At 40.2% G+C, this 20,646-nt stretch overlaps 2 protein-coding genes across 5 annotated transcripts in view; one reads left to right on the top strand and one right to left on the bottom strand.

Moving 5' to 3' along the window:
* DPYS (dihydropyrimidinase) overlaps positions 1–5,880 on the top strand; it is a 31,637-nt gene extending 25,757 nt beyond the window's left edge. For 2 of the 3 annotated variants that reach the window (XM_042808925.1, XM_042808923.1), the window contains 3 exons: positions 1,773–1,980; positions 4,152–4,242; positions 5,756–5,880. In XM_042808925.1, the coding sequence (XP_042664859.1) occupies positions 1,773–1,980; positions 4,152–4,226 (283 nt within the window). In that variant the 3' untranslated portion in view covers positions 4,227–4,242; positions 5,756–5,880. Of the gene's footprint in view, positions 1–1,772; positions 1,981–4,151; positions 4,254–5,755 lie in introns of all 3 variants that reach the window. The other variant, XM_042808924.1, reaches the window with a different exon arrangement.
* A 4,095-nt stretch (positions 5,881–9,975) lies between these two features.
* Positions 9,976–20,302, bottom strand: LOC122155145 (dendrocyte expressed seven transmembrane protein). Of its 2 annotated transcripts, none has more exons than XM_042808926.1 (5): positions 20,173–20,302; positions 19,103–19,155; positions 13,750–14,806; positions 12,867–13,181; positions 9,976–12,133 (listed from the first exon to the last, which is right to left on the bottom strand). In XM_042808926.1, the coding sequence occupies exons 3-5, from the start codon at positions 14,767–14,769 to the stop codon at positions 12,050–12,052; spliced, it is 1,419 nt and encodes a 472-aa protein (XP_042664860.1). In that variant the 5' UTR covers positions 14,770–14,806; positions 19,103–19,155; positions 20,173–20,302; the 3' UTR covers positions 9,976–12,049. The 2 variants fall into 2 exon arrangements, with proteins under 2 accessions (XP_042664860.1, XP_042664861.1); XM_042808927.1 differs by having other exon boundaries at positions 20,169–20,302.
* Between the last annotated feature and the right edge of the window lie 344 nt (positions 20,303–20,646).

The raw sequence follows: 20,646 nt of genomic DNA on the forward strand, positions 1-20,646 counted from the left end.
TACAGCATTGAACAGTGTGTTGCATAAGGTGTTTGAGATGTGAGCTCCAGATCCAAGCATACTGTCTTTGTTTTAATTCATTGCTGACTTTCTACCTGAAACTTTCACTTCCATTAAAAACCTAAACATAGGTGAATTTTGGTGAGCTCCATAAGGGAGACTGCGCTGAACCTTCAGAAAGGGTAGCATGATCAAAGTCTTGTTTCGAGAGAAGAGTTGTAAATTAATTCTATGCAAGTTTGTCATTGAAAGAAGCTCTGGAAAATCTATTTTCTCATATTGCAAGTTTTACGTGTATGAATGGATGTTTCTTTCAAATGCACTAACTTCTATTAGTTTTTTCTATTTTAATGAAGGACATACATGTCTTTGAGGCATGTTTACCTCCAGTGGTCCTGCTCTAGAACGTTTAAACAGCTTTTTTGCTGAATTGAAGGATCTTGCTTATTTTTCTGATCATTTGCTCAAGTATTTTTTCCATTTTTCTTCTTATGTCTCAGCACTTGCCTTCAAACAGATATGAGGTATGCCCAGAGAATGCTAAGGATAATTATATGATAGTAGTTCTTACTTACTGTTCTATCAATTGGACCCATATGTGTAATGTAATCAGAGGAAGATGTTCACCAGCTCTTTGCAGGGCTGTTATGATACCTACTGATAAACTTGTTCAACAGGTATTCATAGGATTGGTGAATACAAGGGACCTCTGACTTCATGTCTGAAATAGTAATAGTGCTACATGTTCACAACGGGCTTTTTTACTACGTACACACTCATTATGGAAAATTCTGAATGATCAACAAAAAACATCCCTCCTTTCAGTAATTACAGATAGCAACTAAAATATAAGCTTTCTAAATTAAAAGAATAAATGAATTTTAAGATTGGAAGCAGATGTTACGTTTCAAAATCTTGTGACCATTTTAGACACAGTACATAATAAATAGCTTAGTAGATAAAATAGGTAGTAAAGGAAGTGTATACAGCCTGCACTTCCAAATACAGTGTCATCTCAAGCATTGAGTCTGACTTTCATGTAGCCAGTTAGGGTTAGAGAAATTTGCTAGAAAAATTCTGAAGGTAAAGAATGCAGTCTATGTATTAACAAAGCAATAATACTGTAGCTCAGATTGATATAGTTGAGATCTAACGTTATATTTGCTTAGTGCCTTTGGAGAAAAGGTATGTAGGAGTGTGATTATTATTTGACAGCATAGAGATATTTAGGCTGTGTGTCACTGGATGAAACCAATTCACAATTAGGAGTTACCAAAATTCATTACCATCTACTGAATTTCCAGTTAAATAGTCTTTGCCTTATTTGTGCGTTTCAATCTTTGAAACACTGCAGCCGTACCTTTCAAACTTTAAATTGCAAGTCATTCCAGCTAAGAGGTCAGAGCTTTTTCTGACCTTATTGTGCATAGATATTTCCTTGATAAGGCAGAATTCAATCATGTTATCCAAATAAAATATTACAACCTGTTGGTTGTCTCTTTTTTTTTTTTTTGCTGATCTCTTTACAGTGGAAAATTTTGTGTTTCAGGGCTGCAAAGTTCTGTCCTTTTGACTCCCTCTTTATTCTTTTGAAATGCAATTACTGTTCAATGAAATGTTAATGCTCTATTCTATTTTTACAGCTATTCCATGATGTACTCTCCAATGTCATAGCTTAATAATGCTACTAAATCTTCCTCTATCAATTCCTTACAATTTTATAATGCAAGGGTCATAGTAATTTTTGTGGTTGTTTTGTTTTGTAAACCCAGGACAATATCTGCAAAGACACATCACCAGGCCAACAACTTCAATGTGTTTGAAGGAATGGTCTGTCATGGAGTCCCTGTTGCAACAATTTCAAGAGGCAAAGTGGTTTATCATGACGGAGTTTTCAATGTCACAGCAGGACAAGGCAAATACGTCTCTCGTCCACCATTTCCTCCATATGTCTATGAACGAGTCAAGCAGCGGGAGGAGGTTAATTAAAATAATAAATCTCTGTAATGCTTCCTAGAACATGAGGATAACAAGCTCTTGGGAACAGAGGTTTGGGGATTCAATGGCAATTTCGCTTACTAATCAAAATCCACCGAGGTGGGAGGAAATTAAACTAAGGAATCAATTTTTATTGTTCTTCATATTACAGAGAAATATCATAGATTAGTTCCTGCTCTCAGGATAGTCTATAGAGCTTGTAGACAAAGTCTAGGTACTTTTTAAAATAAATCCCACCTGCAATAAAATTGGCCAAAATATTTTGCAAATAGGCGGTCTGACTACTTGCTAGATTTCACCACTATTTTCCCTGAAAATCACAAAGGCATTTTACACAGGAATAAAACCTATACTGGCGGAACAGATCGAATATTTAGAGTTAAGCCCTGTAGAGTATTGAACACTTAGCTTTCTTCCAGCAAGAATATGTTAAAAACTGAGCATGTGCAAAACACTCTGCTGGACCAAACTTATTGTTCAAGCTCTTCTTCTGACTTTTTTTAAAGAAAAACAAATTAAAAATAAATGCAGACTGAATTTGCAGTGTCTATTTGCCATGCAAGCATTCGTGAAGAATTTTTCTGAGGCCATAGTGTTGCTTATCATGGGTAGGATTTTCAAAAGCACCCAGACTAAGCATAATTGAAAATCACAACCTGAATCATTAGAATTCACTGCAGGATCTAGAAGTTAAATTAGAAAACATCAATGTCTCTGACAATATGAGTCTTAGAAATGCTTCCGAGATGATTCTATACATTATATCCCACTGTTGTCTTGCTGGACTGTGAAAGGTGGGTGAAAATCATTGAGGTTTTCCTTTGGACATTATACTCTCCCAGGAGCTGGTGGTCCATCTGCTAGCTAATAGGTGTGATACACTTCCAGGGATAGGCAGAGCAGCCCTTTCATGAGCACACAGTTTTTCTATGGAAACTATAAATGGTAAATAAATGATGCATGTTTGGGTTTTCTGAGAACCCTTTGGATATGTATGATACACAAATTTCTGTGTGCCTCTGCGTCTGTTTAATCCACTAGACACTGAAGATTGATATTTTGTTAATGAGAGCTGCTTATGATTATTGCACTTCCTTTGTTGTGCAGTGTTAGTTCCTTTAGGTTTCAGTGGAATATAAATGCCATATAATGGTTATAGAAGCTAGCCACTGAAACAGATTTGTACTGGCATTACACTAAAAAAGACTTAGGGCATTCCTTTTCCAGTAATAGAACTAAACGATAATTAAGTTCTTCCTCCAGCATAACTATTAGTGAACCCAGATCCTGGCATTGCTAGGAAAGCTTTATATCCCGTGTGAAAGGAAGGGCAGTATCAAAACTAAATTAAAATTTATGAGAAATTTGGCAATCACAGAATTCTAAGACTTCAGTGACTTTTGTGGTTTCTATTTCCCATCGAAGCTTGGGAGAATTTTGCCTTAACTATAGCAGTGCTTTAGTTAAGGAAATTACTTCAGAAGTGATTTTTCTACCAGCTCAACATTCTGTGTAGTCAGCACCTGAGGTGGTGTATGGTAGAAAGCCACACAGGGCAGGAGTGGCTTTGTTTCCTTGATGTTCGCTTTACTCGTATCTGTATTAAGAGCATCACTGGGAAATGTGAACACAGTAATGAGGAACAAGTTTACACTGTGAATGGGCAATGAGTCAGCTCTTCTGGAGAGCTGTACATCTTCTCTTCTGAGATATCCTGAAGTAGATGAAAAAAATATTAAATGTACACACAGAAACAACCAAATACTGCAGATAGCTGATTTATGATCATGTTTTAGCGTGTCTTGATTATTTATATGCCACAATCTCTGGGATATTTCCATTCTGAGATCTGTTTAGATTAAGGAAGGGAGAAGCATAAATAAATTGAGGAGGAACATGGTCAGCTTCTTGTCAGAAAAATGGTTTTAGAGTTGCTTTGTTAGAATCCTGAACAGACTGAACTACCTCCTGATGAAAGCTGAGAACTGAACAGTTTAGTTTTAAACCTTTGTAAGAGGGAAGTTTGATGAAATCATTGTGTAACATGACATACAAAGCTGGGCTATCTCAGGATTGCTGTTCTCATTATGTACAGTTAGCAATTGCAAGGAGAAGAAAAATAATATTTTAAAGTTTGAAATGCTTTATTTCAGGTCTGTCAGCCAATTCCTGTTAAGAGAGAACCATATGCAGGCGTGGTCTCAGCAACACCTGTCACACCAAGCTAATAGCTGCAATCCTCAGGTTTGCTTCCTGCAAGTAACTGCCTATCTTCATTAGTGAAAACTGTTTTACTTAATTCTTCCCTGCAATTCCAAAAAAAATGCAGCTGGCCTTCTGGCATGAGACAGGCTTGTCTGAAATGAGCTCTCTTGGAAGGGGAGCTGTTGTGATATCTTTGAATTTGATGAAAATGAGTGGCAACTTACGTATGGAGGTCCTTTCTGATTAGAGCATAATTTCAAAACTTCTTATGAGAGAAGAGAATGGAGTTTGATCATTAAACTGAGAATTTTAAGTCTCATAGAAAAGTCGAGCTCAGGTAGGACATCCCTTTTCAAGCACCAGGAGTACAAAGTGTAAATGTTAAGCTTGAAACTTTACAGGAAACACAGGAGCAGCTTGATGCGAAAAATCAGATTTTCTAATGTTCCTTTCATACACACAATAAATGTCCATCAGTTGAGCTGTTTGAATGAAGCTGAGAAGTCTGTACTGAAATGACAGTATCTGTCTTCATGCAGTAGAAGTGCTGAAGTCAAAGACAGCTGTGGTCTGATGGACAGCTGAGCTGCTATTAAGCTCAGTGCTGCTAACAGGATATATAGTTATGCCCAGCATTGCCCTCTCCTTCTTTACCAGTGTCCACAATACACAGCTTGGTTACTGACATTCCTTGAACTATGTAAGCTCTGGTGCTTGGTATATCTTTTTGTGAGTTGATTTTCTTGCGAAGCCAATAGAAAACAATTAGCTTCATTTTTCTGGACTAGTTTTTAGATGGCTTAGTGAGTTGAACTCTTAGAAGAACATAGCAAGGATCAGGGCTATGCAGCATATGGATGGGATAAGGCAGCTAGCAAGAAAGGCTAGGCAACAGCATCTCAGTCTTTAACCATTTACAAGTTGCAGAAATGCTTCAGAATATAATAAAATAACTTCAGACAGCACAGCTGGAACATGATGATGCCATACACCAAGTGCAGTTGAAATGTTTGTCTGCTACTGTAGGGCGTTGCTTAATATGGGTCAGGGGTATAGTGAGTGGTAGTAAGCATGACAAAAGGCAGGCTGAGTTTTTGGGTACGTATAAGTACCAACACTGAGGTTGCTACCACGAGAAATGATTTGCCAGTAGATGGATGTAAAGCCCCAGTTCTCACATCACATAAAATGTGTTTGTTCTTGGTGCTAATTAATGTGAGGGCAGGAACAAACCCACGGTGGTGGGAGGGCTAAATTAGTTTTTCCACATTTTATTGTATTATTATTTTAAACTTCCCTCAGAGGGAAGTTTGTATAGGGGATCAGGAGAGGCAAGAGAATGCATGCTATTTGTTTTCCTCTGTCATAAGGGAGAAAGCTTTTGTGATAGAGATGAGTAAAGGCTAAAGCTGCAATAGAGTGAGGGAGAAATAATCATTTTTTTTCTAGCTCCTAGCACTCATTCTCCATTATTGCCTTTCAGAGAGACAAATTACAAAGCAGAGATTTTCTTTTGAAAGATTACATCATATTGTCTTTTTCTTTTCTGTAGATAAAAGCAGATGAAAATGACCCTGATGTCTCCACTGAAGAAGTGCACATTTAGTTCAAAACCAGCTTCTCAAGAGCCTATGTGAAACAACTGCAACCAATAAACATTACACTGCGCTTCCTGCATGAAAGTTGTCTTGCAATCTCTCTTTAAAAGAAACTTTATTAGTAGAGCTTGAAAACACTTTTTAGAAAATGTCATAATATTAAAATATGAATTGCAATTATAATATGGCAGTAGGTCTGTAGATTCTTAAATGTGGGTAAATTTGGGGGCAATATTTCTTAATATTTATCTTTAAAGGGAGTCTGTTAACCTGTACAGTAAAAGCAGTGAACAGTAGCCTTTAAGCACATGGCATACATTATTCAGTCACAGCCTATGAACCCTAATTCTCTAATTAATGTATTAGAAAGATCTCTGTATTTAGGGACACAAGGAATTCTCATACCAGATCCTGGAGCTGATTCTTCTCTTTTCCTCTTCTCTATTCCTGAAAGGGATCAGGTACAGAAAAGTACTGACTCGGGGGAACTGTCACTATTTTAGAGCTGCTGCTACATCTCCCTGTTCTGTGTTTAACGTGGATTTCAATCCTGCCAGTTACACAGCCAAGTGTTTATTGGCATGGTCAAGTATTTCCTATTATAACCTATGGAAATCTATGCTAACTGTGCTGCTGAACTCATCTACTGTATTGATTCTGGACATAGACCTTCTAACTTAAAGGGTTATGAATCAAGGTTATGAGGACCAGAACTTTTGAAAATCTTTTTACAGAAAATGTGAAGTTTCCCTCAATATAAATGATACAAATTGTGGGTTTTCTGTTCATTTGTTTTCTAGGATAGGATTCTTGAATTTAAAAATATATATTCTCACTTTTTAAATGTATTTGATTTCCCCTCTGAGAAGTAACTGTATTCTAAGAAGCATGAATCTGTTTCCCCATATAGGCATATTTTGCTTCAGAAACCTAGAATTAGGTTTAAATTTAAATTTTTACATGCATTAGCCCTCTATTTTTAAGCAGCAGAAATATTTAAGAGAGAAATGAGGCCAACAGAACACTGCCTGTATGGAGGTTTTTGTGTCCTGTATTTGGAAGCACTGTAACCTGTTCTGTGCAAGCCATAAGCCAAACAAGCACATGGGGGACATTCATCTTTGTAAGACAGACACAGAAAGCATGTGATAGTTACTGTTCTTTTAAATTTGACAGTGGAAGACAGTCTTATATTTCCTGCTACATTCATAGGCAAATGATGATGTATGAGCTTGTAACAGAAACAAACTCTAACACATTGGTAGTTCTTCTGTCTCTAAACAGCAAAGGAGACTCTTCTTTGTAAGGTGATGGAGGTTAATTGCGTGTGTTTAGGAAGAGCTAGCACAGGCTCCCAGCTCTCCAGCTCTCTTTGACAGAATGGCAGAACCAGGTATCCAGTACTATCACAATCACTGTTAAAAGGTAGTAGAATTCACATTCTGTGTAGACTTCTAGATCTGTAGATAAATAGATCTGTATGTGAGTTTATGTCTAGTCTCTTTGTAAACAACAAAGAGAATGAGGTCCTCCACTATTCATTTCCACAGCAGGATCTTAAACAGTCTAGATAAACTTGTCCAGATCTGTTCTCCCTTGGGATGAGATGGATAGTTTTCTTGCAGTGCCACCCCACTTATTATAGGCATACAGTATGCCTGATTTGGGTGCAGATGTCAACCTTGCAGGTACCTTCCACCCAGCCTATATTTACCCTTCATAACTAAAACTTTCTGCTAAGATGGATGCCTGTCTTATGTTTTGTTTCACCAAGAGTATGTGGCCGTCCTTTTAAATTAATCTTTTGCTACCTTGGAAGAAGAGCAGAAATTTGAGAAGAATAAGGGAAAAAAGCAGGGACTAGAGATGTATTTATACTTTTAATGATAATTTGAATTTGCATGGAGCCTTTAAGATGAGTGTTTAACAATTATTAGAGCCTTGCAATCACATGATATACCTGGGAGACTAATAAATATAATGACTGTACACTCATGAGATCTATGAATTCTCAAAGCTCTGAAGTGTTTGAGTATGTGTAGCTGACTGATGTTTAACATCCAGCGTTGGCTTAAATGTGTTGCTCAAGGCCACAGTGACTCAATTATTACAGAAATGAAACCCAGGAGAAAAAGGCTACTAGCCCTTTGGGTACTGTGGAGGTAGGTGTCCAGGTCTTTCAAATGTCTTTTTCCTCTTGGGACCCTTACTAAGATCAAAGTGGTTTAAAACACAACCCGAAGGAACTAAGTTAGTCATTTTTCTAACACCAGATGCTTTCACAGTAAGATAACAGCAAGCAGTTTTATGAGTTATATAAACACCCATCATGTAAACTGAGCTTTTAAAGCCATGAAAGTATATTAACCATGGAAAAATGTATCTTTTTCTGTTTCCTACACATTTTTGTTAGATTAGAAGTGAGGGAGCTTCTCCCGGTGCCATTAGCAAATAGTTCTTCATCCCTATGATGGTGTTTTCTGCTCTCTGTCATGGCTTATATTCCTTATGGGGGAAGCCTTAAGATTTTGTTCTTAACAAATGCATACTATCCAATTGCAATGACATTTACATATTGTGCAGATGTGAAAAAAAATTACCTGCATACTGTGAATTGGAATTTCCATCAAAGCATCTGTTTTGTCTCCACATCCTTGAGGCCTATCAGGTTTGTGAAATTCATGAGTATTTATTTTGCCATGGCTCATGCTGGCCCCAGGATATGAACCCTGAGAATCAGTGTGATGCCAAAATGTTGTCAGCTGCATTATCCAGGCACTACTACTCCAGAAGTTGAGTCTGTCATGGTCCAAATCCCTACATTTTTATTTTTCTTTTCCCACTTATAATGGGTGCACTGTAATGGTGGGATCTTCCCTGGGATATAATTTTGGAACTACCCAGGTCCTTGTTCCAGAACACGAGTAATAAGTGATAGCAGAACCAAATATGGTAGAACTGCTAATATGTAATTTAGCAAGAAAAATGATTTTAAAACACATTTACTTTAGCACAGTTCATCAACTGGAGCACTGGAAGGAGCACTGAGCGGTCTCCCAGCCCTGCCTTGGTCTCCAGACCTTATAAGACTTGTTTGTCCTACAGCCTCATCCTATCTACAGCCTGCAATTTATATTTGCACAAAGTTGTTGCTGGGCCTGTGCTATAACTGCTTTCGTAAGTCAACAGCTGCACCCCAGTGCCTTGGAAGGCTGGATTAGAGATGAGTTCTGCAGCTCACACAGTTTCCTTGGGCCTTTCCCAGGGAAGTAAAATAATTGCTTTCCTGCCTCATTCAGGCACTTTCTCCAGCCTCTACTGAGAAAAACATTGGATTTCATTGACTCCTCTTTCTGTCCTTTGGCCACTTGGGCAAAATGGACTACATCTTGATTGCTTTGAATGCTGGCATTGCTGCCTTAAACTCTTTTTTATTTTCATTTTTTTCTGAAGCAGCAGATCTCAGCATGGAGCAGTTGAGGATCTGCTTTGCCAGGGCTGAAGCACAGAACAGCTTAACACTTCTCACTGGGACACTGCTGGGTTCCCTCTGTTCTTGCAAAGAAAGGTTAAGATCCAATTAAATAAGAAAAGAAAAAAAGTAACAATATTTTTGTCACTCTCTCCATCCAGAAATTTGGGATTTCTAGAACCCCATTCTCTGGTAATAAGGATTATGAGAGCAGGAACAGCAGATTGGGAGATCTGGCATACCTGATGTTTCTTTCATCCTCATAATCTGTGGCCACAGTAGATTTATTGCCCAGCTCCCTGCAAAGAGCTGAGGGGCACTAAATGCTTCTCTCCTGCTGCAGCACCCAGAGCTGAGTCCAGCTGCATCGCCAGGCGTGCAGCTCTGCAGGGCCGCTGGAGGGCAGGGCTGGCATGGCACACAGGCTGGAAGCTGTTCCCGTGCTCAGGAGCAGCATAGTCCCATACTTTGAGGCCCGTGCTCACTAAATCGACAGTAACATCTTCATTCCTAGGTCTTATTTCATCAGCAGTGAGTAGTGGTCCTTTGACCCTTACTTTCTTCATTTGCAATGTAAAACAGAACTAAAAGAACGACTTTGCCTACTCCTTTGTTATTTATTTTAAAACATCCGAGCCATTTAGACTGTGATAAAAACCAAAGGAGTCTGTGTCACTATGCCGACAGAGCAGGGATGAATCAAGGAGGGTGTCAGCAGCTCCAAACCCAGCACCCTCTGCCTCAGCACACCCAGCTGCCCGCGTGAAATAAGAACTGGAAAAGCAACCCAAAAAACACCCTTCCTCTTAGCTATGAAGGAAGCCAAATCCAGGGCCTGGTGCTAATGAGGACAGTTCCATAAACACAATTGTTGGTAGGAAATGGCCTTATTCGTGCTGTGTGTCAGGGTCAGGAGAGCCAATGTGTCTCTTCAAATTAAATTCACAAAACAATCAGGGCAGCCTCTCATTAATTTTGCAAACCAGATTTGATGCAATTGGGAGATTTTTCACAGTAAATCAAACAGTTCCTACACTGGTGAAGGGTGCTTAAAAAGAAAGTTAAGCTCTGCAGTGAGCTGGGGGAAGGAAAGGGATGAAGGGGTCAAAAGTCAAATCCAGAGCTCTCCTCAGGCTTTTCTGAGCACTGAGGGTGTGATGCATTTCTGACAGCCCCTAGAGAGGCAGCTAGAGACAATGCCCACTATGAGGAAAAAGGTTTAAAACTTCCATTGAACCAATAAATGAATAAATAAAACCCTTAATTTCAAACACAGTTCACTTTTACTCAGCAGAAAGAAAAAAAAATATATGGTTTTTATCCATGGGGAAGTATGATCTATTGGAGCAGAAGAGAACATGGCAAAAGGGTAAAGAGGACTGTGAGTTATGAGGACAGAGGAACAGAGCCAAAATAAAATTCAGGAAATAAGAGGGTAGGAAAGAAGAAAAACAGAAGTAATTGTGGATGGAATGCTGTCTTTTTAATGTAACTTGTAGACTCTTTTTTTTTTTTTTTAAGGAGAAGAAGAAAAAAGATGTAACCACGTGTTTGAGGTCTGTGATAAACAGGCAGTGGAAGGAACTGAACAACACACAGAGGGGAAAGCTGAAGGTCAACAAATCCCCAAACTTCTCCAGCTCACAGGACAGAAACAAATGGGAGCCCTTGTAGAGGCTGCAGAGAGTGAGGAGTGTGTCTCTGCAATGCCAGGAGAGGCAGACCCACCCTTACAGCTGCACAACATAAGGACCGCAGTTAGTGGGTGTTTACCTCTCCACCACTGGGCCCAGAAGGAGCAGACCTCATACTGTTCTGCCATTGGGATGAACCCTAATGTATTTGAGGCCCTGAAGAGGAATTTGTTTTAGAATTCAAAATAATGCATAGAATGTGCCATTTTTCTCGGTCTCTTAGCTGTAGGGAGGCAGGGAAGAGCAGATGTTTCTCTGCCTGTGGTTCTGCTCCCCTTCAGCACACAGGTATGTGTGTGTGCAGGGCCTTAGTCTGCTTGAGCGCACGACACCAGGATGGCTGTGTGGCAGTATCTGTGCAGTGGCACACTAGTGTTGGCACACATTTGCTTTGTGCAAATCAACACAAGTTTCTGCTGTGCATGCCTTAGGTTTTCTGCAGAGGTTTCTGTGACAGGCAGGGAGTCACAGAGTGGCTGGGGCTGGTAGCCATCTCTGGGGTTGTTGCATTCTGATTCCACTGCTCTGAGTTGCCCAGGACTGTTCCAGTTGTGTTTTGAGCATCTCCAAGGCTCCATAATCTCACCATCACTTTCAAAGTAAAAAAGTTTTTATTATGCTCAGGCTATGTCCCAGTTACCTGCCTGATTTTTGTCTTAGAAATGGATTCCAGGGTCCATCACCTTTCAAGGGTCTGAGGTGGGGCTGAACAACCAGTTATTTCACAGGTTCTCCTTCCTGTCCTTCTTGAAGACTGAAGTAAAATTTGCTCTCTTCCAGTGCTCAGGAGTCTCTCCCAGCATCCATGACCTCACAAAGACAATTGGGAATGGCTTCACGATGGCACAGCCAGCTCCATCAGCACCCATGGGTGTATCCCATCACATCCAGTTTGTTGAAGTGTTCTCTCATGTGGTCATCTTCCACAGAGACAGAGTCATTTTTGCCCCATACTTGATGTTTTTCAGTTTTTCAGGTGGAAAACAACTTCTGATATTCGCTACTGGAAAGTTTTAAGTATTTATTCATTCAGATAACAAAAGCATATGTCCAGCCTTATCCAAACTTTCACTTGGTCTTGTTCACACCATGTTGTCCTTTAATGCAGCCTTGTCTTTCTTCCTTATGGTTTCTCTTGTCCTAAGTATTGGGAGCCAAAAATTGACCTGAAAATAAAGAAATATGATTTTTAGGTCATAGTATTTCTGAGTTACAGTTCACTCAGACACTATAGTCAGTACTGAAAGCTATTAAAAACGAATAAAAGAAAAAGCACGGCCACGTCTGCAGCAGCATGTAAATGTTTGCCTTAAATATTTGCATGTGTATTTTTCCATTTCTACATATATATGTCTAGATATGGAATTAATGTTTTTACAATTGAAAATTTCTATTTCCTAATGGTATTTGCATTTCCAATACCATTGTGCTTTTAAAACAGAAATATATTACCTTCTGTTTTCCCAAATAACAACATGTTGTACAGCACGAAGGGTCTGCTCACAAATGCCTGGTATTTGCCATCTGCATTCCAGAAATAAGCTTTGTACTGCAGATGCTTATCAGACATTTGTGAAAACAAGTTTCTCCTCAAGATGGACTCGATGATCTCTTGAGATCTCTTCTACAATTCTGTTAGAGCTCAAAGTCTTTGCAGCACATACCCATTGGGGTGTATCCATTTTGTGGCTGATGTATAAGAATTGAAAGGCAGAAAAACACAGTTTTGTAATCTAATTTTACCAGTAGGCAAGTTGTCTCCTGCCCTTGTGTAGGCAAGCACTGCTTAAAGTCTATCAGCACATACTTTAAATTAAGCAGCCTTTAGGTATTTCCTGGATAGGAGTCTGCCTACGATGCTGAGAGAAGGAGATTGTTTCCATTGTGCTGATGGCTTACCGTTCTAGCAAACACATTCTTGACAGCTTTCTGTTGTATCTTTGCTCTTTCCTTGAGTAATTTTGCATGTAAATATTGTATCCGCTTTGTCTCCACGTCAGGATAAAATGAATTTGACACAAGTATTTTAAGCTGGGTCAAGAGGCCAGAGGATAACCCAAAAATGATTAAGAAGAAGATGATTATTCCAAGCTGGAGCCATGTCGTGGAGAGGTGGAATTCTGGCTGAGGGATGCAGTTATTCTTAAACAAAGAGATCTTCAAAAGATCATTCTTTGCAATATGCTCGTTCATGACAATGATAAGACCATTCTTCTGCACAAGAAAAAGGGGAAAAGAGAGTTGAAGATAGTACTGGTTCCCTCCTTTATAATATTTCTCCTATTGGATATTCACATTTCCTAAGGTCCATTAATGGTCTAAACCATCCAGTGCCTATGAATAACAATGTATTTATTAGCTATTTTAAAAATATTTCAAACTGCATTTTCCCCATTTCTCCTGGGGCAGTGTCCTACAATTACATTTTTAGTAGCTCTGCCAGAAGAATGTTTAACTGCTCTGGCTGCAGTGGTTTAATTTATTCCCACCCCCATGAATCTGCTCAGATCCTCTGCTGGGGAGACATTCTTTGTGAGTAACGCCATGGAGCAGAGCATGCCCATCCCCTTGGCTCAGTATTTGATGAGCAGTGCTTCTGCATCCACCTATATATGTAGCTGTAATGGCAATGGTCCTCTTTCAAACAAACGTATAAATTACAAAGCCATGAAGAAACTGTCAGTTATTGGCTCTGCTTCTGCTCCTGCAGCTGCTGAAAATGAAGGGAAAGTTTTCAACACTAAGTTAAAATGAGAAATATAAAGTACAGATAAGTACTTACTTGCTGAGAAAGTCTGAGTTGAATCTCCAGATCTGGTAATTCTTGGAGATGTTTATTCACATAAATGATTAGCCAATAAAACAAATAATCTACTGCAGCAAACAGAAGCCAGACACAAAGATGAATAAATACAGGGAGAAAAAAATGCTGCATCTGTTTTCTCTCCTTCCTTGTGAAGCTGAAAGATGGGATTGTCACGTAATTCTTTCTTTCCTTTTTGTTAAGTGGCAGAAGGCATGGCCTTTGCTGTTGCTTTTGATGCTCATCAAATGTGATGAACCGTTTTGTGATATAAGTATTCTTAAACTTGGCATTATGAGAGCCCACAAAATGTTTGATAAAAAGCACAGTTCCAAAACAAACTAAAAGAATCCCCACTATGGGCAATACTTTCTGGCCTATACAGGGCAATATATTCAGCATAAAAGATATCTGGTTAGCAACTCTCTGGATTTCTTGTTTTGTGTCATTCAGCTCTTGTTTCAGTGTATCATCCGAAATTGAGTAAGATGGTGTAAACTCATGCTTTATTGTCACAGAAAGTGCGTTGGTAGGAAGATTGGCCATCTCGTAAATCCATTTTACAGCCTCAATGTAATATTTTATCAAGTCAAATTTCTCATACTCTAAATGGCAGGTTATGCTGTCTGTCAGAACCTTTAGGTTGTGGAAAATGCTTTGGATGTTGCCAGCTACCACAACACCTGTACCAGCAGTAAGGAGAGCATTCTTTCCCTCCCGCAGCCCACAGGAGAGAAGGAATAGGGCACTGAAGCAGCGCAGGTGCTTGGAGAAGCAGAGAGCGTTGGAGAGTGAGACCCAGACGAGGCCACAAAGCAGCAAGAGACCCGTGGACTGCTGCTCCAAGGAGACATGGATGCTAAGAAAGAGGAGAACGCTTAAGAGGAAGCCAACTGCAGAGCAAATGGCAAAAAGCTGTATCAGGTACTTCCAGCCAAGCCTCCTTTCTGACACAAACACTCCCCAGGCTTTCTGGGCTGCCAAGGCAAATACTCCCATTTTCTTCTGATTGTTGCTGACACTGAACAGGCTCGAACTAAAAAGAAAGGAAAACAAAAATGCTGTTAGATGCGGGGTCACAGTACTGACAACAGGGCATATTTGATTGACAGCTTCACATCACGAAAAATACAGATCCGACTCATGTGGCAGCTGAACTGCCCCAATGAGACCCAAATCTGAATCTCAGTATAGATAGAATCATAGAATCATAGAACAGTTAGAGTTGGAAGGGACCCTTAAAGGTCATTTAGTCCAACTCCCCTGCAATGAGCCGGGACACTTACAGCTAGAGCAGGATGCTCAGAGCCCTGTACAGCCTGGCCTTGAATGTCTCTGGGGATGGGCATCCAACCTCCTCTCTTGGCAACATGTTCCACATATACCAGTGTGTAGGGGATGATTATGGGGAGCAGTGAGATGGGGAGAAGAGAGATGGGAAGCAGTGAGATGGGGAACAGTGAGAGATAAGGAAGGAGGATGGAGGGCTTCTCCTTCCGCTGGAGGTAGGTCAGTACAGACCGAGTCTCAGAGGCATTATTCCTTCACTGGGTCTCTCCTAGGACAGCATATTGGCCCACATATATGGTTAACTCTAATTGCTCATTCTTCTCACCTTCTTCTCTGCCTACAGCATGCCCACACTGTAAATTAATTCAATCTGATGGGAGACTGTATTTGCTCCATATTCACATCTTTCCTGCTTCCTTGTAATACATTTTTAGTGCCTTTCTTTCCTAATTTATATGCTTATTAGCCTTTTAACATACTAGAACAAATAAGATACTAATTAAATAAAATAAACTGTTTCAATTTTACCCTGTAATAAGGAACAGTTGCCTTCACAAATACATCCTGAAGATATTACTTTGTCTTTTGTTTAGCTTGAACACAGCAGGTAGCCAGGAACCAAACAATTATTTTATAGACATGCTGTATTTTTCTGGCATTTGACTTTATGAATTCTGCCAGCATTTACTGTGCCATTTTCCCCTTCCTCTCCTTATTACTGTTTACCGGTTTTGTTTTTTTTCTGTTGCCATTGGCTGTGAATGCAACAGGAGCAGGGGATGAGCAGGGCAGGCAGATCCTCCCCAGTGCTGAAGGATACCCTGAGAAATGCTGAAGACTCTGGGTGCTTCCCAACCCCAGCAAGGATGGGAGGTGGGCAGCAACAGAGTGGTCTCAGTCCCTGGCACAGGCTTGGGAAGGCTGCTTCCCTCCAGGGCCTCAGCTGTGAGTAATAGCACACAATAGCTCTTTTACAGGAGAGAAATTACTTAATGACTGTCCAGGAAGTGTTCAGCAGATGTATGTAGAAGTCCCCATGTGTTTGGGAAAGTGGTGTAAGCAAAGTGGGGAGAGGAGGCAGCACACAGGAAACCAGGCTCCAGCTTTTCAGGATCTTTAAGCACTGCTGCACATTCTTGTACATCAAAGAGAGGTAACCTTTGGCAGTGAACAGACCTGGAGTTCTGTTCTTGATTTTAGAAGTCATAAAAAATCAACTGCAAAAACTTTTCGCATCTATGTAACATTATGCAAAGATACTGAGAGTATCTGCGTTTTCTTTTACAGCATTGCTGTTCTCAATCAGTCTTGTGTGTTTGTATGTATGGTTGTTGTTCATTCTTGTCAATGTTAAATAGACTTTAGGTAAATGACATAGGAGCCATCCATCGGTTTTTGGAGCCTGTGGCAAACACTCAGGTGTCTGCCTGATGGCTGAAGGTTGGAAAATCTGCACGCATTCCTGACTCCTGCAGAGCCTGTCCCTGATCTCAGCAGTGCCAGGGCTGAGCCGTGACTCAGCACCTCAGCTGGGTGCTCTATTTTCTCCATAGGACATCAGCAGCAGAAGTAAATATTGAGTGCAGGAGAAGCACACAAAGGATGAAAAGTGGAGGCCTAAAAAATTATGGAGACCAAAAATTCTTGAACAGCTGTGAGTGCTTCAGAAGGGAAAATAACCTCCTGGCTCAGAGTTAGAAATAAATCAGTGAGCTCAGTGCCTCAGTGAAAGAGGCTAATCCCGTGCTCAAAGACAAACCTTGAGAGCTTTCTGGACTGTTTTCTTTTGAAAACATAAACCACGAAAACTCTCCTAAAGCTGCTGGGCACAGATAGGAATTCTACCAGGAGGGTGACAGGAACAAAGCCTTCATTTCATTGCAGTCTGAAGCAAAGCAGTTTTTTCTTCTGTCCCATATCATGTACCGATGTGGCACTGCTACCTTTATTAATGTAGCATAAGGAAAGAATTTGTCTGGAAAAGCAGTTTCTTCTTTTTAAGTGCCAAAGTCTTTCCACCATAGTTTTCTTGTGGCATGCACCACAGAGGGGAGCTGGAAACTGCCTTTGAACCTGGGTTTCCTGCAGAACCCAAGGGGAAACCCTCTATGCTTTAGTTTCCCTTGCTGGGAAGTTCTTACTCAAATCTGGAAGTATGATGTTCATCCACCATATGGCATGCTGGCAGGAGTAATTATGAGAACAAATTCTTTCCAGCAAGGAATTTGGTTCATGCTTCTTAAGGCTTGTGATGTACTGAGATTAAGGCAATGTAGTTAAGAGGTATTTAAGTTCATGCTTGTGATATTTCAGATATTGCCTACAGATTTGAAATAAGTGGAAAAATAAGTGCATAGCATCGAGCATCCCTAGAAAATGTTTTTCCAGCTCAGCCACAAGCTTTCAGCTAAAGCTGTGTCATTGTTGTATATGCCTATTCACACCATGTATGATTTGTTTCCCTGCCTACCGTGGTTATTTTGTGGTCACTGTCCAAGCAGTATGGTCGTCTTCACCACTGATTTGACCCTGCTTCAGCCCCTTATTCTGATGAGCAATCAGAGCTCAATTTCCACTATATGGATTAGCACCAGGTTTTTCTGAGTTACATCTGTGCCAAAACAGGAAGAAGGCTTAAAGATGTGATGGTGTTTGTCAAGCTTTGCTAAATAAGGTTTGTCCCTGCTGTCTGTCTTCATTTATAACTTATATCCACCACCCAAAATATTTCATGAAAGCTATTAAATTACTAAGTCCCATTACAAATAGCTAAGTTGCACTGCAACAGTTAGGCTGCATGGTGACCTCATTGCAGCCTTTCAGTACCTAAAGGGAGCCTACAAATAGGAGGGGAGTCAACTCTTTGAAAGGGCAGATAATAGCAGGACAAGGGGAAATGTTTTGAAGTTGAGGGAGGGAAGATTTAGGTTGGATGTCAGGGGGAAATTCTTTACAGGAAGAGTGGTGAGGTACTGGAACAGGCTGCCCAGAGAGGCTGTGGATGCCCCATCCATCCCTGGAGGTGTTCAAGGCCTGATTGGATGGGGCCCTGGGCAGCCTGGTCTAGTATTACATGTGGAGGTTGGTGGCCCTGCATGTGACAGGGGGGTTGGAGATTCATGATCCTTGAGGTCCCTTCCAACCCTGGCCATTCTGTGATTCTGTGATTCTTTTTCTCACTATAAATTTCTAGGAAACAGTAGCTTCTTCCATTATATTAAGAAAAGAGTTTGCATGGGTGATTCACCCATACATTGTAAATTTAGGTCTGGTTGTAATTCCTAAGCAAGCAATAGCCTGGGTAGAAACAGTTTCAGAAATACTCTCTTGCAAATACAAGGAACATCCATGTAACTATAGCAGTCAACACAGCAAGTGGCTATGGCAGACCAAATCCCTGAAGACACTGCAGGTGAGGCTGGACAGGGCTCTGAGCAAACAGATGTAGCTGTGGGTGTCCCTGTTCACTGCACAGGAATTGGACTAGATGACCTCTAAGGTCCCTTCCAAATCAAACAATTCTACGATTCTATGGTTGGCAGTGAAGACACTGCTCTCCACAGGACAGCTTTATTTGAAAGAGTTCAGTAGGAGCGTGGCTGTGCAGACAGCCGTGCTGTGCCCCAATCTCAGAGCACAAGTCACCACAAAAGGGAGAGATCAGGTGGAATGGGAGACTTACACCTCCTTGATGGTAAAGTGTTGGCTACACAGCGCTCTTTGCCTCATAAATCCAATTTGGATTTTACACAGGAATTAGGAAAAAGGGCACAATAAGAACATAAAAACAAATATTTCCTTTTTTGGCAGTGTCAGCAGCCTGCTTTCCCAGCCTGGATGAGCTGGGAAATTCTCTTGCACTGAAATGTAAGAGAATTACTTCCCTTTTTTGGATACCATCAGAAAAATACGATGATAAACTAGTCTTAGCAAGAGACAAAAATACAAGAGGTCGTCTCACATTACTTCCCTTGGTTAATGCAGGGCATTCAGCAAAGAAATAGAAGTCCAATCAAAAATCCATCAAGATGGATGGAACTACCTCAGGGTTTCCTTAGTAGCCTGCCATTTCTTGTGTTCACATTCTTAGGTCCTCTGCAGGAGGAAGGAGAGTAAATCATATTTTATACAACAAACACAGGTGAGGATTTAAATACATTTGAAATATTAAATGTATACACTTAGGAATTTGAAAGAGTAAAAAACACAGCCACAGAAATACAATAACATACAAAAAAAAGGGCCCCATCAAAAAGCATAACAACACAAGTAAAAAATCATAACTGATCAAGATATCTTTTTCTTCTTTGAAACACTGGATCAGGAAAATTATGAACTTTGTGAGATATCATCAGGTCTTTAAGATGCTACAAATTAGTTAAATGTGATCTAACACCAGATGTCAAAACTGTAATATTCACATCCGAACTACCTGTGTCAATGTCAGTGAGAAGCACAGCTTTCCAGAGCCAAACTTTAGACCTGATTTAGAAGCCCATGCTTGTGTGACATGAATTGCATCCTATGAGAGCTTCTTCCCTGTATTTACTACAAAAAGCCTCCAGACTGCTCAGAGACAGCTATTTAAAGTCAGCTGTATCAAATATTCTGTTTCTCCTTTGTAAGCACGGGTACTTGTTGGCTGAGCTGAGTGCTCAGAACAGGACATAGCACGTATTGCGAGCAACTGTAGAATCTGGGCAGCTACAGAAAGAACAACAAGTTTGAAGTCATGCTTTCTCAAGGGTGCTGCTGCGGACAGTTTGGAGGACTTGATGCAGCAGACCCACAGACGTGCTTCTCTTAAAGCAAAGGCAGGAATAGGGGCACAGTTTCAGAAAATAAAACGGTAGTTTTCCTATTGGAAGAAAACAACTCTAGAAAATACCACTGTCAAGGAGGGCTACACAGTCCCTTCCCCTGTATTTTACATCTCTGTATTATAGGAAGAGCCTAGCTCTATGCTGTTTACAAAACTTAGGAATAGACCATCCAATCAGTAAGGTGGAAACAACTAACTTAAAGCAAGTTCTTTTACCTTAGAAGAACTAACCCCCTCCATCTTTACTATCCACCATTACTTGATACTATCCTAAAGTATTACTTACAGACCTTCCTGTAAAGTACATGAAGGATCTTCTAAGTGCCGTGCTTCTTGCTTTTGGTGAGGAACCGGGATGGGTTCTAACAAAAAATAACATGAGTAATTTCTTTTCCATACCCTCCCTCGATGAGTCAAGCATACCACAATTTTGAAACTACTCTACTTTTGACTAAGATTCATAAGGAAGTTACTTATGCACGAGAACGAATATAGTATATAATTTGCAAGTGCCAGTTTCCACCTTTTTTTTTCTGGCAGAGTAATAGATAGCAGCAAATGAGTTCTGGTCCCAGATTTCAATGTCTTAATATTATGTCAAATAATTCCTTAGGTCTGGAACATCTCGGCTATTTTGGTGCTTCCCATTGAAACTTGCAGCAATTCAGTGCCCAGAGAACTTTGAAGCTCTAAGTATTTTTACTCTAGAAATGTTCTTATAGAGACCTTTATAAATATTGTGCCCCCAGCACAAGAAGGATATG

The sequence above is a fragment of the Centrocercus urophasianus genome, unplaced genomic scaffold (assembly GCF_019232065.1).
Source record: "Centrocercus urophasianus isolate 14NV4802_14NV808 unplaced genomic scaffold, USGS_Curo_1.0 seq_11, whole genome shotgun sequence".
Lineage (NCBI taxonomy): Eukaryota > Metazoa > Chordata > Aves > Galliformes > Phasianidae > Centrocercus > Centrocercus urophasianus.

Bases quoted from the DNA above. Each gene is read 5' to 3' on its own strand.
- LOC122155145 (XM_042808926.1), bottom strand. From the start codon at position 14,769: ATGGGAGTATTTGCCTTGGCAGCCCAGAAAGCCTGGGGAGTGTTTGTG. The intron at 13,182-13,749 runs GTAAGTACTTAT...TTTCTTGTGCAG, and splicing joins AACTCAGACTTTCTCAGCAA to AAGAATGGTCTTATCATTGT. The intron at 12,134-12,866 runs GTAAGCCATCAG...CTTTATTTTCAG, and splicing joins AGAATGTGTTTGCTAGAACG to GTCAATTTTTGGCTCCCAAT.